The sequence below is a fragment of the Barbatula barbatula genome (genome assembly GCF_947034865.1).
Source record: "Barbatula barbatula genome assembly, chromosome: 1".
In the NCBI taxonomy this organism is placed as follows: Eukaryota; Metazoa; Chordata; class Actinopteri; order Cypriniformes; family Nemacheilidae; genus Barbatula; species Barbatula barbatula.
In genome coordinates, this window is record NC_136766.1 from 30,227,560 (window position 1) to 30,246,015 (window position 18,456).

The following is an 18,456-nucleotide window of genomic DNA, read 5'->3' on the forward strand; positions in this document are numbered from 1 at the left end:
TTTTATGTACTTTTTGTGTCCCAAGCAAAAATAAAAGCACACACTTTTGTAACAACGTGTGTCCATTCCCTTAATGTTACTATGAAACAAACATACTCAGTCCATCACACACACAACATGTCAGATGCGTACATACATACAGTATTGTTTTTGCAATAAACACTTCTGACAAGCTAATCAATAAGCAACAACTGAAACTCAGATTGCTGGACTTTCCACAGCAAGTCTCTTTAGCAGATATTGCTTTTAGCATTGTTACCATCGCACTTTTGGATCACCTGTAAGTTTGATTCAAATACACTGCTGATGTGCTTCTCACTCACTCACTCACTCACTCACTCACTCACTCACTCACTCACTCACTCACTCACTCACTCACGCACACAACCAAAGAAACAAAAATAATTATATAACATCCATAATCCCTATAGCATAAGCCATTAGAATTCCTCACTCCTCACACACCGACTCCCCCAGATCCACAGCACCCCCTCTGGTCAGTCTGCGCATCTTGCTGAAGTCATGATCGGAGCGGAGATAGGACAGAGAAACCCCCTCATGCATGCCCAGTTCATGAGGCTGAAAATTGGCAGGTAGAGTGCGCATTTCCCCTTCATTCCTCCAGAACAGAGAGTAGTGCTGGGGCTCCTTCACGCCAAAGAGCCCAGCGCAAATTTGGGCTAAAGCGTCTACATTTTCCCCCGCCTTCCAGAGAAGCGTCCGCATTGCACAACGACTGTCGTCCTGAAATAACACACGTACGAACCTCTACACTCACACAAGAAGCCAAGAAAAACACAACATGTTTAGATTTGTGACACAGGAAGTACAAACTTCTAAAAACTACACAAGATTAAAAATGGATCACATGACTTCATGTGATGATTGCACAGAAAAGGGCGGGGCACTTGTCAATCAAGAAGCTCCCCTGGAATCGCATGACAAAGGATTCTGATTGAATTAATGTTAAGAACATAAATCTGTCAAAAATAAGATTATGTTCCTTATTGCTGTCAAATCATGTTTGTGATCTATTCTAGCAACAACATATCTATTAAGTGTTGAAAATGTGTTTTTTATATTTTTTCTTTCAAACATGTTATGCTGTCCCACATTGCCAATGTCACAGCATGCTTTGGGCAATCTGAGACGGTCTTCAAATGGGGGAAAATGTGCATTTAGGGACTTTATAAGTCCGATGACAATGGCTCATATATGCCTTTATGGGTGCTAATGCGGACTACTGGAGGTTATGACATTAGATGATGTTGGGTCTCTCTCACCTGCAATGAGTGTTTGTTCCCAGAGTAGCCCCAATTTTAATGGAGAACTTGAATAACCGAATGACTAATCTGTTAATCAAATTGTTGCTTAGTGTTGCTTAAATTTTAGTAGATTGTTTTATTGTAAATTCAATGTTAAACAAATGTTAAACAATTTAATTATTTTAGTTTTCAATGAATTTAAATGAATCAACAAAGTAGATTGTTAATCCTGTGTAAAGATACAAATTTTGGAATATGCAGATTTTTTTTGAGATTTCTGTACCTGTCATTTTTTCATAATGCTTTTTAAAAATTGGTGATTTTGTGATTGGCATGCATAAATGAATAGCCTTTTTTAGGCCTAATACAGTATGTCCCAGATAACAAAGTAACCTGTCCCAGATTATCAAATTTAGGCAGACGTTCTTTCTTCTGTTGTGGTAAGAATACATTTGACGTCTAATGTGTTGATATAATGTGTTAGATAGATATCGAAATCAATCGCAAAAGTCAAAATTGCAATTCCACTTCACCATAATGCTCTTCGCCTCTGAAATGACTTTTCTGCTGACGTTACTAAGGTCGTGTGGTTAATATAATCATTTCACACACGTTTCACCCCCTCACAATCTAACCCAAACTAAACGTGAAAAAACCTGTATCTTTTCTGTTTTAATGGAAGACGAGATAATCAACAGAATGTCCAAGCTTCTTTTCCATACAACTAAAGTACAACAAAAAGTGACTTAAATTCAAATGATTGGTAATTTTTGGATGAGTGATTTTTACTGAAAATGATTAGATAAAAACCTGTTTCTGCTGATTGTCTTTCTGGGTTTTGGCCTCTTGGCCCCGCCTCCTGCTCCACTCGCGCAAGCTTTCTTGAGTCTCACTAGTTAGACTACAGGTGGGCGTGGTCCCAGGCTTACTCTGGATAAGGACCAGGCTGGCATACACACTTGTCAAATAATATCCACCTATGACAAATAAATGACAACAAGAACATTATACATTATTAAAAATATAAACAAATTCTGAGGTTAGACTGTTATATTTGTCAATACAAAAAAGTATAATCACACATAAAACTAATAGAACTAATCTACTTAAGTCACTTGCACTATTTTATTCTAAATTATTATCTGTTCATATCCACCTGTACATTAATGTTTATAGTATATAGCCATCTGTATATATTGTTCATAGTATATACCCACTGTCATATTTTCATAGAACATACCTACTGCAAAATATTTTTATAGTCCATGCCCACTGTATTATATTTTCTCAATATTGTATCCTGTATTTATTCTAACTGTATATCCTGCACTTGCTAATTGCACTTCTGGTTAGACCTAAACTACATTTCGTTACACTGTACTTGTATATGTGTAATGACAATAAAGTTGAATCTAATCTAATATACATCCACTATTTTTATAATAATTTTGCTGCCTACATCTAGAACAGCCTTCACATCGGAAACATGCTTTTAAGGTCTAAAATGTTTCCAAGGTAGGCACAGACTGTTCTTTTTGGTTTGTTTTCTCTTACCTTCTCCTGTCAGCCATGATGCATCAAGCAACTCCATCATGTACTCCGTCTCCAGCAGTAGTTGGGGTATGTTAGACTGCACCAGGACATAGGCCAATGACGGAAGGAAGTCCTCTGACCCCACTGGCTGATCTGCAAAAAAGTTATCCTTGAAACTTATCATAGAAAATTACTGCTGCGCAACCAGAGAGACATTTCTTACAATATCTTCTTTTGTGTTCCGCAGAAGAAGAGTCAAAGTGATTTGAAATGACAAAAGAGTAAATAAATGAACTCATTTTTATTTAAGTACTCACCAGGTTGGGTCCCCATGGATTTGTACACACTCTTGCACACCTGAAGCAAAAGCAACACCTTATCAATAGGCGAATGGGTTCGTTGCATTAGTGTGAGCTTTGTCTTTGCTCTCTCTATGCCTCGCACATCCAGGACCCCCACTCGTACACCCAAACGCTCTAGTGCCCCCTCCTGGCAGGCCAACATGCTGTCTGTGATTCTCTGTAAGGAGCCGTCCAGAGTGTGCAGAGAGACGAGCGTATGATGCAGCTGAACCTTCAATGGCTTTAACACACAGCCAAACAGAGCTTTCTCCAGAGCCAGATCTGTAGGTCAAATGCCATAAAGACAGAGGATACATATGTATGTTACAGTGTGAGCACATATTGAGGGACACACATATATCGATGCTGTCCTTTCGGAAGCCTTGTATCTCCATATTTCAAGATACAATTTATTTTATGTAGATAAAGAAATGTCATATAGGTCTCAGAGTGCCACAGGGACCAGTTTCAGGCCCTAATCCAAAACCCTAGATACTATTTACATTGTACTACATACTTTTTAAATCATTAATCTATTGCAAATCATGTTATAATTAAAATTTTATATATAACGATTTTTATGGTAAAAGTTCAACAGGGACACAGTCCACAGTTTGACAAGAATTGCACTAAGAGGTAAAACTAGGAAACATTAAGTCAGTTTTTTTCTGCTATGCTGATAATACCGAGCTTTACATAACCTCAGAACCTGATGGTTTCCAAGCTAAGAGACTGTGTACATAAAATACAAATGGATGGCTAACAATTTCCTTCTGATTTCTACTTAAAGGAGATACTGATTATTGAACCACGTATCTCTTAAATATAAAAAGGCATATGCAATATTTCTTTAGATGGTTACACTGTTGTGCAGTGTTTGATGGTAAAGAACATGGTTGAAATGTAAGATACAATCTGTCATTTGATTGTCACATTTCCATATTATTGTGGCATATGGTTTCTGTCCCAGACACAGAGAAGCGTATTCCTTAATTTATGACATCACAACTAGATAACTGTAATTAGGTTCTTTTTACAGCAGATTACAACATCCTGGACTCTCTAGTGAGCGGATAGGTTCAGTGTCAAGGCCATTGTGGGTCCAAGGTTGTATTCCAAAAAGCAGGTTATCTGATTTACCCGGGTAAGTTTAAGAGTAAATAAGCGAAAAGACCCTGCTTTCGGTTCCAAAAACAGAGGTAACTTTCAGGGTATGGAAGTAACCATAGCAACTCACTCTCTGAAGATATCCTGCTCCGGAGCAGGTTATGTTCCAGGGTTTGTTAATTTTAAGGAAACGTTACTGAGCTTTAGTGGTTGTCTGCGCATGTGTGCATTTTTGATGAGCGTCAACTGGCCGTGAAAGCACAGATTATGTATAATATATTATAATTTTATATTAATATTACTACAATTAATATTACTATTTTTTCTATCTCACCCATCGCAATTCAGCATTCACAACTAATTTTATTATTAACTTTATTATTTAACCCTTGAAATGAAATAATCTTTAAATAAAATAATGTAAACTGTTATTGTTAAGCTTTATGTAGTTATATGAAATACTGCATATACTTTGAATTAGGTTTATTATAACATCTCCAAATATCACTGGATAAATATTCACACCTTACAAATTCCAAAAGTTAAAGGATTTTGAAGTATTTCAACTCCAGAGCAATTGCATATCATTACTCTTGTCCACTTATTAGGTAATATTTGACGCATTGGGTCAAATATATATTTGATATATTTGCCTAATGGTTAGAGAGCCAGATTTAAAACTCAATGGTTGCAAGTTCGATTCCCAGGCTGGCAGGTTTTCAAGGCTTTATTAGGTGACCCCAATGGGATCACCATGGAAATTCATTTACATAAAAAACTTAGACTTAAGGTTTTTCATACTGACTGTATTCCTTAATATTGGTTTTCTGATCCACAGCCTCCTCCTACACTTTAGTATTGAAAGGCCTTTCTCCAAATTACAATTAACCTTTCAGAATAGTTCGTTTCCACCACTTTTAACATTTGGAAAGCCATGGCCTTTTAGCCAACAAAGTAAAAATGTATGTGTGTATATATAGGCTACAAGATATGTGACTGGGCACCGCGATCTCAGCACCGCGATCACCCTCGGCAGCGAGGGCTCTTTGACAGCATGTCCCTCCTTCCTCCCGGGTTTCGGCACCAATGTAATAAAGTTCCATAGAAGGGAAGGATGGAGGCGGGAACCGGCGAACATTCAAACACTAAAACTTTAATTAAATAAACAATAAACACGGAAGTAACCGACCGGCAGCCACCTCACGGTCGACTGCCGGCCATATCACATACACAAACTAAACATATGTCCGGGCCCGGTCCTCTCTCGTCAACAGTCCTGCCGAACATCCTTTTAAGCTCCCAATCTCCTCCGTGATAAGATGCGGGACCGGTGCGCGCACAGCTGCTTGAACTTATCACTCACGCCACCGGCCCCGCGTCACGGCTCTCGTCCGCCTTCCTCACCACAGTATTGTTTTATTGTTGAGTTAAACTACATTTTAAAAACGAATTAAATAAACCATTTTAAATAAGTCTATTAATTTATCAATTTAAAAACTGATTTATTTGTTTACATTTGTATGTTTTAATTATTAAATTGGTAAATTGTTTCTTAATTTTAGACCTAATATGTCAATGACACATTCTTGCAATGTTCTTCAATAAGAGCTGGATGCAGAGCAGCAACTTGGGAAAGAACAAATGGCTTTCAAAGCACACTTCAATGTGAACTTTACACAGCCCCGTTAACACAGTGTCTAGAAAGTGAAATGAAAAATGCAGCGTAAAATTGTTTGCTCTGCACATGGACATTTGACGCCATGAGTGTGTAACATAGCACAACAAAGACAAATGTGACCCTGGATCACAAAACCTTTTAAGCAGGAACCTTTTTAGTAAAAAACAAAAATACATTGTATGCATAAATGAATTGAGTCAGTGCATCATAAATATAAAACAGCTCTTTAAGTATAATTCTATGTGTAAATACATTACGCTCTTGTTTTCAATCTTTAAAATAGAGCTTGTAAACATAATGAACATATAGGAAACATCCACTAAACGGCTTGGTGAAACATAAATAACATCTTCTGTTCAGTTCAAATTATTGTTTGTACACCACAAGAAAGAGCCAAACACAGTGAGCAAGAAACTCTGAGCACTGAGCCAAATCTGCCACCTATCCTTCCTCTCGCTCTCCCTCTCCTTCTCTCCCTACCCGTTCATTCGATTCCGAAGTATGCGTGGGAATGTGTTATGTGCTAATGATAAATGTAATGTAGAAAATGCAAATTCCTCCACCAACATCTGAAACAGCATCCTTCCCTACAGAGAAATGTAGATGATTTTTATATCTCTTGCTTTGATTTAGGGGCGATAACTCGTAATCTTACAGCTACTACATTATCAGTTCTTCCAGCTATGCAGGGTATTAAAAATGTAATGGTTTCATTTAAACGTTGTGATTGTTCTGTAAAAAATGATGTAATTAAAAAAGATATAATTTCATCCTGTGGCTTAAGCACACAGCGTACCCACTTGAAGTTAATGAACTGCAGGAAAAAAGGAATTTCAATACAAAAACATTGCTTAATGTTCGGAAAACATGATATTATCCAGGTGCAATACTAATTTATCATCTAACACACCATATTTCATTTTGTTGCTGGATACAACAGTACAACTAAAGCACAAACACCTCTTTTCCCAAAAGTACATTTAAAAAAAAGAAAAATGTGATTCTAAACATAAAGGATCTTAACTTGTAATGATCAATTTGAGTGTTCAAAAACTACAGGGGTTATACTGGACGTATCATCACTGTGTTCTTAATAAAGACGCATAGTTTCATGTTGCTCAAGGGGGAATGTCTGTCTAATAAGTATCACTTGGCAAGAGGCCTCCTTACCTTTTTCATTCTCAGGCACCAACGTCTCAATCGGAGGCTCAATTTCACCTGCTTCCAGAAGGAGGCTCTTGGCTTGGGACAGAAATCTCCTCAACCCTTCAAGAATCTTGACAGCAGAACTAGATGTTGAGGCCTCCATCCCCTGCCTCTGTTTCTCTAGAAAATCTTGCACCAATGACCCAAATGTAGAGCGTCTGTCGCGGGAGAGTTCATCTACCAATCTGGCAACTCGACGCTCAGGAGCAAACACGCAGACGAAGGCGGCAGTCATGCGCCGCAAGGTGGAGGTGGGGTTCGAAGAGGGGAATCGACTACCTCGTGCGGCAGGTGGCCATTGTTCGCCGGAGTCCACAATGGTGTCCTCTTCTTCCAGACTGCTAAAAGAGCTATTGCTGTCCAGTTCAGCAAGAGAAGGAGCACGAGTTCTTTCCAAAGCGAGGCAAACCTCACCTTCTTCATGAGCTTTCTTGAGTTCATCATTGTCCAGTTGGGATATGAAGTTACTCTAAAAGCACAACAAGATGTAAATGTGTGTTAATTTTAGGACACTGCACTACAGAAATACTTCAAAAACACATCACGATTACAACCTTCCTGAACCACGTGAAGTGTGGGCATAGCATGTTGAATGTCATTATATTGCTTGTAGGAGGCGGTTAAACCACTAAAGGTTGCATTTGTAATAACCTTCCTCCACCCGCACTGACACGCTAACTCATACAAATGCGTGGTGACCGTGATTTAGTAGGATCAAAATGTTTTCTTAGTCCTAACCTTTTTAACAACCCTAAGCCTAAATAATGGATGCTCATTGCTGCTTCTGGACACCTACGATACTTTAGAATATTGATCCAACCCCTATAAACTTTAGGTCGAAACTAAACCTTTAAGAAAGTAAGATCTACAGATGCAAGTTGAGCACTTCTGCCCTTAAACATAAACTACATACCGTTTCAAAAATACAGAAATACAACATTAACATAACAAACAAATATAACATTTACGGAAGTCGTTTCTTCCTTGTCTCAAATACCGTTCAGTAAATTAGAGGCTCTATTGGCAGCAGGAAAGGCTTTAGTCTACTTTTGTGTGAATTTCAGTTTAAACTGGATGACACGGTATTTACATTACACCATTCATGCATTTTGAGCAAGTAACGTAACCCATTTATCTATAATATAACAATAAAAAACATAAATATGTCACAATTTTTTTGAAATATTTAATATTCCAATTATACTGAGGTCAAACGATCAAATATTATGAGCAAATATACAAAAGTGAGCACCATCTGCAGTAAATATTCAGATGACGTGAACAGGTTAAACACACAGTGATTCGTCAGCTGTAACTGTGACATAGCATTGGCTCTCATGTATCACGTGACCAATTGTGTCATTATGTGAGGTTTGAATGTGAAGTGTCATTGGCTCTCAAGACTGATTGAGTAATGACGTCTTAAAGTTTAACAAGATCTTACTTTGTGCATTGCTTTTACGGATATCTTCGTATAAAGTTATCTTAAGGCCTCAATTCAGAAGGTTTGCAACACAAGTTGTTTTGTAATTACTGTTTTTGCGGTCAATGTATGAAATATATACCTGTAACTGTACTTTCATTGATGTGTTGTGTTTTGTATGGTTGAGAAGTGGTTAGGGTTAGGCATGGGTGTTAGGGGGTTAGGGATTTTTATAATGTTAGCCATGTTTTTATTCAATGTTCACAGGTATAGTGCACTTAAATGTAAATTTCTAACAGACTACTTGGTTCAGGACTACAACCGATACAGCCTTAAAATGTATTCACAAAATACAGTACTTTACAGATGTTTATTGTAGCATAGATGGTCAACATTTGTCTCTGTTAGATCACATGTACTGTATTTTTAAACAAAAATGATGTAGTAAAAAATTGAAAAAAAATTCCTGTGCTTTTTTGAGGTTTCATGTACACATTTACATTTAGGCATTTGGCAGACGCTTTTATCCAAAGCGACTTACATTGCATTATCCTATACATTTTACATAGGTATGTGCTATCCCCTGGGATCGAACCCACAACCTTGCATTGTTAACGCAATGCTCTTACCACTGAGCTACAGGAAAGTCTCAGCATGTCTGAGTGACATTTCACTCTGGATGAAGGACCATCACCTGCAGCTGAACCTTGCAGAAACAGAACTGCTTGTCATCTCAGCCGACCCAAAGATTTATCACAAACCCTCCATTCAAACTAGGTTCACCAGCCATTACACATTCCAGTACAGCCAGAAACCTGAGAGTGGTAATTGATGATCAGCTTAACTTCAAAGATCATATTGCCAGCACCACTCGGTCCTGTAGATGTATCCTTTACAACATTAGGAACATTAGACCTTTCCTGTCCACACTACAAAGTCCTAGTCCAGGCTCTAGTCCTGTCCAGACTGGACTATTGCAATGCTCTAGTGACTGGACTTCCAGCTTGTACAACCAAACCTCTATAGATGATCCAGTATGCAGTTGCAAGAGTGGTCTTCAATGAGCACACCGCACAACTCTCTTTGTTCTCAACTCTCTACACTGAATAAAATTATAAAAGCAACAGTTTTGTTTTTGCCCCCATTTTTCATGAGCTGAAGTCAAAGATCTAAGACGTTTTCTATGTACACAAAAGGCCTATTTCTCTCAAAGGAGGAGAAGGAGGGACATGTCCTCCTTTCCCTCCTACATTCACCTGTTCACTGACGCCACCCCTTCAATTGGTTTCTGAGGCTTTTACCAAGGTCGTTGGTCTGCATCCACTTGCCCCCCCTAGCTCTTAGAGAATCCGCAGGCTTTAGCATCTTTACCACTTTTTGAGCTGTATCCACTGGTCGTCACAGCTTCCATATGGGGGAAAAGAGTGTGCGGCTTCCAGTATAATCGTATGTGATAACGAGACAACGGTTCATTGTATTAACAAAGGCCGCTCCCACTCCCCCGCTTTAAGGCCATTCCTCAGACAACTCATCTGGATCTCAGCCCTTGAGCAGTTCATTCTAACTGCCAAACATATTCCTGGATCAAAAAAATCTGATTGCAGACGCCCTTTCTCGTTTCACTTTCCAGAAGTTCTGGCTGCTGGCCCCCGAAGCAGACCCCTTGCCAACACCGGTACCTCCCTATTCGGAGCTGATATTCCGGTAAACCACCCAAAAAAACCCTCCTTGATGCCTCTCGAAACTCCATCCTCATCTCCATAGCGGGAGACCTCAGCACAGCAACTGCCTCAGCAATCACCAGGGATTTCATCAAAGACCCATCGCCTCAGACTACGCCCTCAGGGGCCAGTGTCTAAATCTCGGGCTCTGCCGCAGTAGACTCTACAGCAGAAGCCAACAACGCAGCAGCGACCCCCCTGGTCAGAGGCCTTCCATTGCAGTCATAGAAATCAGCATCTTCGAAAAAGCCACCTCTGCAGAGGCCAGCACTTCTTTCTCAAATGTAGAACAAGCATAGCCGCAGATACTGTCTCAGCAGAGGTCAGTACTTCCATCTCAAACGTGGAAGCCAGCATCGCCGCAGTGACTATCTTGGCAGAGACCAGCACTTCCATTTCAAGCATGGAAGCAAGCGACGTGACAAGAAGCATTCAAAGAAGCTCGAGCTTCCATCTGAAACCACAAGCGCTGAAGCTAGTGTTGCCGCAGCAATCGCCTCCGCAGAGGCCTGTGCTTCCATCACAAGTGCTGAAGCCAGTGTCGCCACAGCGATCGCCTCCGCAGAGACTTGTGCTTCCATCTAAAGCACAGAAGCCAGTGTCGCAGCAGCGATCGCCTCCGCAGAGGCCCGTGCTTCCATCACAAGTGCTGAAGCCAGTGTCGCTGATGCGATTGCCTCCGCAGAGGCCTGTGCTTCCATCACAAGTGCTGAAGCCAGTGTCGCTGATGTGATTGCCTCCGCAGAGGCCTGTGCTTCCATCACAAGCACTGAAGCCGGTGTCGCCGCAGCGATAACCTTCACAGAGGCCCGTGCTTCCATCTAAAGCACAGAAGCCAGCGTCGCTGAAGTGATTGCCTCCACAGAGGCCCGTGCTTCCATCTAAAGCACAGAAGCCAGCGTCGTGGCAGGCATCACATCCGCAGAGGCCCGTGCTTCCATCTTAAGAGCAGAAGCCAGCATCACCGCAGTGGCCACCTCTGCAGAGGCCAGTGGTTCCATCTAAAGCACAGAAGCCAGCGTCGCAGCAGCAATTGCCTCCGCAGGGGCCAGTGCTTACAACTAAGGACGTCGAAACCAGTGTCGCAGCAGAGATCGCTCTGGCTGAACATTGAAAGTGGACCAGAATCAATAAAAGGTACAAGTACTAGATGAAGCGAAAAGAGCTCATTTGTGGGTCAACAGCAGATGTACATACAACAACACTAAGATATCTCTAACCGCACTTTATGGCCAACCGCACCAACTTGCACTGCGAATAAAAAGGAAGGAAGGAGGCGGGAACCAGCAAACAAGCTATTAATTAATTAAACAAAAAAGTAAAATGCCGGCAGCTCCAATACAATCGACTGCCGGCCATACAAATACAATAAAACACAACATAAATTCCAGGCCTGGCCCTTTCTCATCATACACTCTTGACGCTCGTCATTTGATGCTCCCGAAGCTTCTCCGTGAGAGATGCAAGACCAGTGCACCCTGGACCAAATTGGTGCTAAATCCTGGAAAGAGCTCAAATGTGGGTCACACGTCTCAAGGCCTCTTGTCAAACTGGCTCTAGCAAACTTTAGGCGGTTTGCCAACCCTATGCAAATACCCGTTCAAACTCTATTGGCTCTCAGCGACTGGCTTGAATATGAGCTGAAGAGGATAAGATAGAGGACAATAGTTCTTTGATCAGAACCTACCCTCGTCCACGCTCCGATAGGATCAGCTTCTCAATTTCGCAACCTAACGGTCCCGGATCAGTAGGCAGGTGACAAATTGTTCCAGTACCAAACAGTTGATGATCCCAGTTTTCGCCACCACTGTAGCACGTTCAAAGGCAAGGAAGGAAGAGGACCGGTCGGCTGGACTGTGAGGCTTTATTCAGTTAACAACGCTGGTACAATCTCACAAAGGTGGCTGAGTCTGCAGCACAGTTCACAAAACAAAGCAAATAGATGTATAGTCCTTTGTCTCCCGTTGGACACCCATGCACAGTCCGTATATTATATACTCTTCTGGCTCTGTTTCTCTGCATGCTTTAAGCTCCCCAATGCCACTTACTGCAATGAGATACAGGTGTTTGTCATTTGCACTTGTCCAAATTACTTGCCGGTCGTCTCCCAGCTCTCTCTCCCGCTGTAGACCTCACTGAACCATGCCCCCCTTGCCACACACACTAACTGATAAAATCTGCAGACTGGCACAGACTTTGTGCAACAAGTCCAGACTGAAAATCTGGCCAAAATCTTTATCTGTAAAAAAAGTGTATTTTAGCCATTAGGTAACAGGAACTACAGCGCGTTTAAAAATGAAAAGTTCTAAGGAGAAAAATACAGGTTTTTAGGTAGGTTATGGGAAAGGTACCAATCTAATGCTAAATTAAAAGTTGTGATTATTGCGGAGTAATAATCAAGGAAGTTGGCTGCCGGAACAGGGCAGCAGTAGGCGCAGGGATATCATGCAGCGACTGAAATTAGTCCCCAGCTACGTCACATTGGAAGTTACCTAGCTGGGGACTAATTTCCGTTGCAGCACGGTGACACCTAGTGGCTTCCATACTTTTGGGTTCTTGGAAATGAGCCGCGCTGCTGCTTTCTGAACCAGCTGGAATGGTTTGACAGCCTTTGCAGGAAGACCAGCAAGGAGAGCATTGCAGTAGTCCAACCTTGAGATTACAAGGGCCTGGACAAGGAGTTGTGCCACATGCTCAGTGAGATAGGGCATAACATTTCTAATGATAAAAAAGGCAAATCAGCATGACCATGTTGTCTTTGCAATGTGATCAATGAAGGACAGCTGGTCATCAAATATGAAAATCACAGGAACTTCTATCTGACGAATTTCAGGGGTAATACAGAACCTCAGAATGCCTTCGATTAAATGTTCCCAACCTTGGAAGAGCTTCTCAACAGATAAATTTTCGTCTTAATCATGGGAGAGAGAGTTTAAGTCATTCAAGATGGCACTGCGCACATCTCTTGGTTCACAATCCGTTCCAGAGGGTGTACCACCGTACTTGTGGAAATAGAAGGAATACTAAATTCCAGACCCCAGGGATATTGAGGGATGAAGAGGTCTCTTCAGATATTGCAGATATAGGTAATCTATTGCACTATTATTTATGTTGTTAACGTCATTGTACATTGTTTATTTACTTATCAAAAATCGATGATGTGTATCATATGAAATTACATTTAGAATTGTTAAACTTGAGAATTCAAAACGGCCGTGTGCACTGGCCGAAAAGCCTTTATTTGTATTCTGTTTGGTTATATGTTATACGTTAATAGGCAGTGCACAACTGATGCGGGCAGACATGGATTTCTTTGCTTACTCGTTAATGTGCAAAAGTGCAGCTGTTTCAAGCACGATTTGGTTACTACATTTGCTATACTACATATAGACCTGTTTTTCCACGATTATCAAGGTAAATTACTACACTGATAAAAAAGTAAATAGGTAAAACATAAACTTGAGAACAATACTGGGGCATGACGGAGTGCTGCTTCTTATCACCAGAAGAGCCGCAATGTGCTGTGCCTCAGCCTCGGACACCAGCCCATGTTAAACCCTGCCCGTGCCCCCCCCCCCAGAACCCCCCTAACTTTTTGCGCCCTGGAACTAAATCTGCATTTTGTCTCTGTTCCAACAAGGAAGTTGATACAGGAACATAGCCTATTTAGCAAAATCATCCAAAAAAACTTACAGGTGGTATTTGTCCCATCATTTGTTCGTCCTCCTCTTCTGAGGTGGGAGACAGAGCTTGGGTCCTCCTGAGCATGCTCAACACTCCTGTCCTCTTTTGCCCACCGTTATTGGTATTTTCTTTAGGTGTCTCCCCCGGGGTAAAATCAGATTCTCCACCTGACAGACTGAGAGAGGTTTCATTGGACACACGGACCCTGAGGCTGCGTTTGAAGCGGTGGCGTTTATGGGATGCGGCTCTGCTGGGCTGGGGTGGTTGAAGGAACAGGGGGTTAATGAAACAGGGGCTGATGACTCTAGGCGTTTGGTGGGGTGTTGAAGGTTGAGGGGGACCATTTGGAAGGCCAGGAGATGTCTGAGAACTCCAGAACTCTAAAACATCATGGAAGATTGAAAAGAGAAGAACAGAGACAAGAAACACCGTTATGTTCATTATACTGTAAAGGGAAACTCTGTCCTTATGCCTAAACAAACTGAACTAATATCAAAATATTTTTGTGTAAGTGTTCAACTAATGTGTCAATTATTTTTATTGATCTGAGTGGCATATTATAGTGTGGACTGTTTTGTGAATATGTCAAAATGTATTAAATGTTATTAAATAATAGGACAGTTAAACACTATATTGGACTCAAAAGCAAACCCCCAGTTAGTGTCTGAACACAGCACACAATGCTATTACTCATTTTACACACAAAAGGGAGTTTATGTAAGGGACATTGTACAGCCAGTCGGCTGTTATTGCTACAAGATGATCAGGACAAGCTGTACATTATCTCGCTCATTGTACGGCTAAGTAAACTATACAACATCAAATTTGTATTTAAAATATTGTATTAGATCATTTGTAAGGGATGCCGACCAAGATGAACCTGTGTTATTGCATTTGAGTGGTTGTGATTGATGAATACCAGACCATGGAATGTCGCGACTGGCCAATCAGTATCAAGTATTCCAGAGCGCTGTGTAATAAATTGTCTTAATTGCACAAAGTCAAAGAGTCAGTCTTACCCAAACCCAAATGTGAAATGTTTTCCAGCTGTGTATGTGTTGTTGCCTGTACAATTACTTCTGGTAGCTCAAGAGGAAAAGGCAACACATCTCTGTTGACCATACACACAAACAAATGACACACAGTAGAAATTATTACATTTACATAACATTAACCTACATTTATCACTGCAGTATAATGTACAATGGCCTAATGTACCTGCTGACTGTGTAAAAGGCCACAAGTCTGCAGAGATCCGGGAAGCTCAGGGCTGAACATTCTAAAGAAAATGCTAAACAGAGACAAAGCACTTTATAGATCCAATATAAACACATACATTATTGAAAATAAAAATATACAATATATATTCTTTATTTTAAACTGAAGAGACAACACTCTAAAAATGATATTATAGTAGGATAATCAAAAGGTTTAATTATTACGATTTGTTTATTTTAAGAACAATTAAGAGATAGGGGGATAGAATAGATGGTCCTAACTGTTTACACAAAGTTCAAATAGCCTGTCTTGTTGGTAGAAACTATTTGCAGTATAACTCCGTCAACCAGTGTCTGATCAAAATATAGAAAGTGTAAGAACCAGGCCGTTTCAAGTAGTGACTGACTCCAGTGGTTTTAAGGAGTAAATTGTGTGTAGCTTTGAAGCAGAAGACCTGTGTTTAAATCCACCTCTTGCCGAAATTGCTCTTTTACCTTTTTACTATATGAATAAAACTTCATTTTAAGTTAGGGTTTCGGGTAAGGTTGGGTGTAGGGCTTTATTATTTTATAAATATAATGATTTACACTTTGTCATTATTGCATAATGTTTAATGTATCAGCCACTATTTATACTGTAAGTATAGCACCTAACATCTACACTTAATCCAAAGAAAATACAGCTATTTTCGGTTAGTGAAAAGAGCATTTCGCTAAGGAATGCTGCTTCACCCAGTGTAAACAGAACCAACTGCTATTTAAACTTACTGTAAATATTATCTATTGGTATTTACACATAGTGCAAATAAACATAAACAGTGCCTTAAAATAAACATCTTTACATGTGATGTGTAAAACTCACTGGAGTCTTCTTCGCGGATGGGATACTGTGATACACACACACCGGACTCCCCTACTCGCACACAAAGAACCTTCCTGTGGGAGGCGCTACACTTACACACCAGAAATGTCTATGGACAGAGAGGAGACACAACGTTCATTATATAACATTAAATATTATGTCAATCGATTAAAAAGGCATACAATTAGAAGACTTATAGTTTGCACAGATATTTAAATGGTTGATGAGTTGCTAACTACAGCCATTTCATTGAGCATTGTCACTGGATGATTACTGTAATTATGCTATATTATATTATCAGTTTGATGAAAAACATGGCTTGAGGCCAAGTGCTGATGGGCTGATGTCTCACCCCGACTATCTCTCTCTGTAGGATTTTGTGAGCAGAGTCAGGGTTGATGGACAGCTGCAACCATATGGAGTGTGTAAGGAGAAGACGATCCAAAACACTCAAACTCCTTTGGAGAGACACATCCATCTCCAAAGAAGAAAACAGGGTTAAAAAAACATACAATCGTACAAACATACAAAAATGTTATACATATAGAGTTAGAAGCTGTGGTGTAGTGGTGCCTGGAGAAGTGGGTATCCTGTTAATTTATGCCCCCATTTTTAAAGCGGTCCAGCAAAGTATGAACGCCACTGTTTTATAATGTAGCCAGGTTTCCATCCTGGTTTTATGCACATTTTGAAGTTTGGTATCAGTGATGGCCACAGAAGAGGTGCAGAATCTGAAATCAATCCCGGCCCAAAGGGTATTTGAAGCGACAATCAGGGCAGTACCCAGGACTATATACTATATACTATACTATTGATCTATATACTTTATTTGCATTTTAAGACTTTTAGAGTGCAAATTAAATAATAACAGCAAATGCACAACCTTGTCTGTCTTTTCATGATTATCAGCACCAGTAAAAAGTAAACTTGTGATCATTATTTCAATCAATGTTTCACGCCCATAGTTGCCCATAAATAGTCTGTGAAACGCCCACAAGTCAATATTCATCGATTGCGAAATCATGACAAACACAGAGAGGAAATAAAAAAAACTTAACTTCACTCAATGTGAAGTAGTAGTTATCGTTGGCGAGGTGGAAAAGAGGAGAAAAATGTTGTTTGGAGGGCACAGTGTGGGCCTCATTACTAATGAGTGTCAAAAGGTTGCAGACGCCGTAAATGCTGTAGCCCTACAACCTCAATAAAAAAGAAATAGTCGGACATCAAAGTCGAGGCAAAAAAGCGTCTAAGCGCTCCATCGCCATGAGTGTGTCTGCCACGGGTGGGGGAAAGGGGACACTGGAGCTGATGAAGAAATTTTTACTGTGAAAACAACTTTCCCCACTGGACAATTAATCTATCTATCTATCTATCTATCTATCTATCTATCTATCTATCTATCTATCTATCTATCTATCTATCTATCTATCTATCTATCTATCTATCTATCTATCTATCTATCTATCTATCTATCTATCTATCTATCTATCTATCTATCTATCTATCTATCTATCTATCTATCTATCTCTGCTCCGCCAGACGGACACATTGACGACAATATCAGTTTTGTACATTATTTCGTTCTGTTTACCATATTATTTATGAGGATGAATTGCATAACATGCCAAGATTATTGCAGAACATATTTCACTTTTCTTTTTGCAAATATGTGTTAATTTGTCTGTTGTACTGGATTCTGTTGTAATTTTCGTTTGATTTTGTTTGTTTTACACTACAGATCGATCAAACGGGTGTTCGTGTAGGCTGTTAATTGTAAGACTTGCTTTGTGAAGTCTTCGTTTTATTTATGAGAGGCAGTATTGCCATTTTTTTTACACAACGGTCTACAGTTTCACATGTTTCTTCCATCCGCTGACGGTGTCACCATTTCTCATTTCACCCGTTTTTGTGCATAAGCCTGTGTCAGAGCTTGCGTGAAGGACCGCACATTCTCCCGTCAAGTTTGCTTTTTGTAAATACCTATTATTGCGTAGAGAGCGGCGTACGCCTTTTGTGCGTACGCAACGTTTATAAATGAGGCCCTGGTCATGTTGTCGTCTTGTCACACTGACATTACCTGAAACGTGTAAATGCTTTCGGTGTTTTGTAGATTACATGACTGGATTTTACCATGTTGACGCAGGTCAAGCCCCAAATAGCAAACTGACATTGATTCAATGTTGATTTTTGGTTAGAAAGGTCAGTAAACTTGGAGCACCACTTCAGCTCAGTAATGTAAGTAAAACGTTATCAAGCAATTGGTAAATAGTGAAATAAGAATGGATGGCAAATAGAACAGATACAAATTGTTACGATTCTGCTCTCTTGTTCAGGTTTTCAAGTCTTGTGTCATGATCGTTGCAATACCCACGTGTTTAGTGTGGATAGAGAAATGGCATTGTTTTTTTTGGCGAGCCAC

At 40.1% G+C, this 18,456-nt stretch overlaps 1 protein-coding gene across 1 annotated transcript; it reads right to left on the minus strand.

Annotated features, from left to right (window-relative positions):
- Positions 1 to 450: 450 nt before the first annotated feature.
- rin1b (Ras and Rab interactor 1b) lies at positions 451 to 16,515 on the minus strand (the record flags this gene model as incomplete). The annotated part of the gene is made up of 10 exons (XM_079461903.1): positions 451 to 768; positions 2,076 to 2,242; positions 2,820 to 2,951; positions 3,116 to 3,421; positions 7,095 to 7,599; positions 13,968 to 14,338; positions 14,978 to 15,069; positions 15,177 to 15,249; positions 16,038 to 16,146; positions 16,390 to 16,515. 10 exons carry the CDS (start codon positions 16,513 to 16,515, stop codon positions 451 to 453), a joined length of 2,199 nt encoding a protein of 732 aa, XP_079318029.1.
- Between the last annotated feature and the right edge of the window lie 1,941 nt (positions 16,516 to 18,456).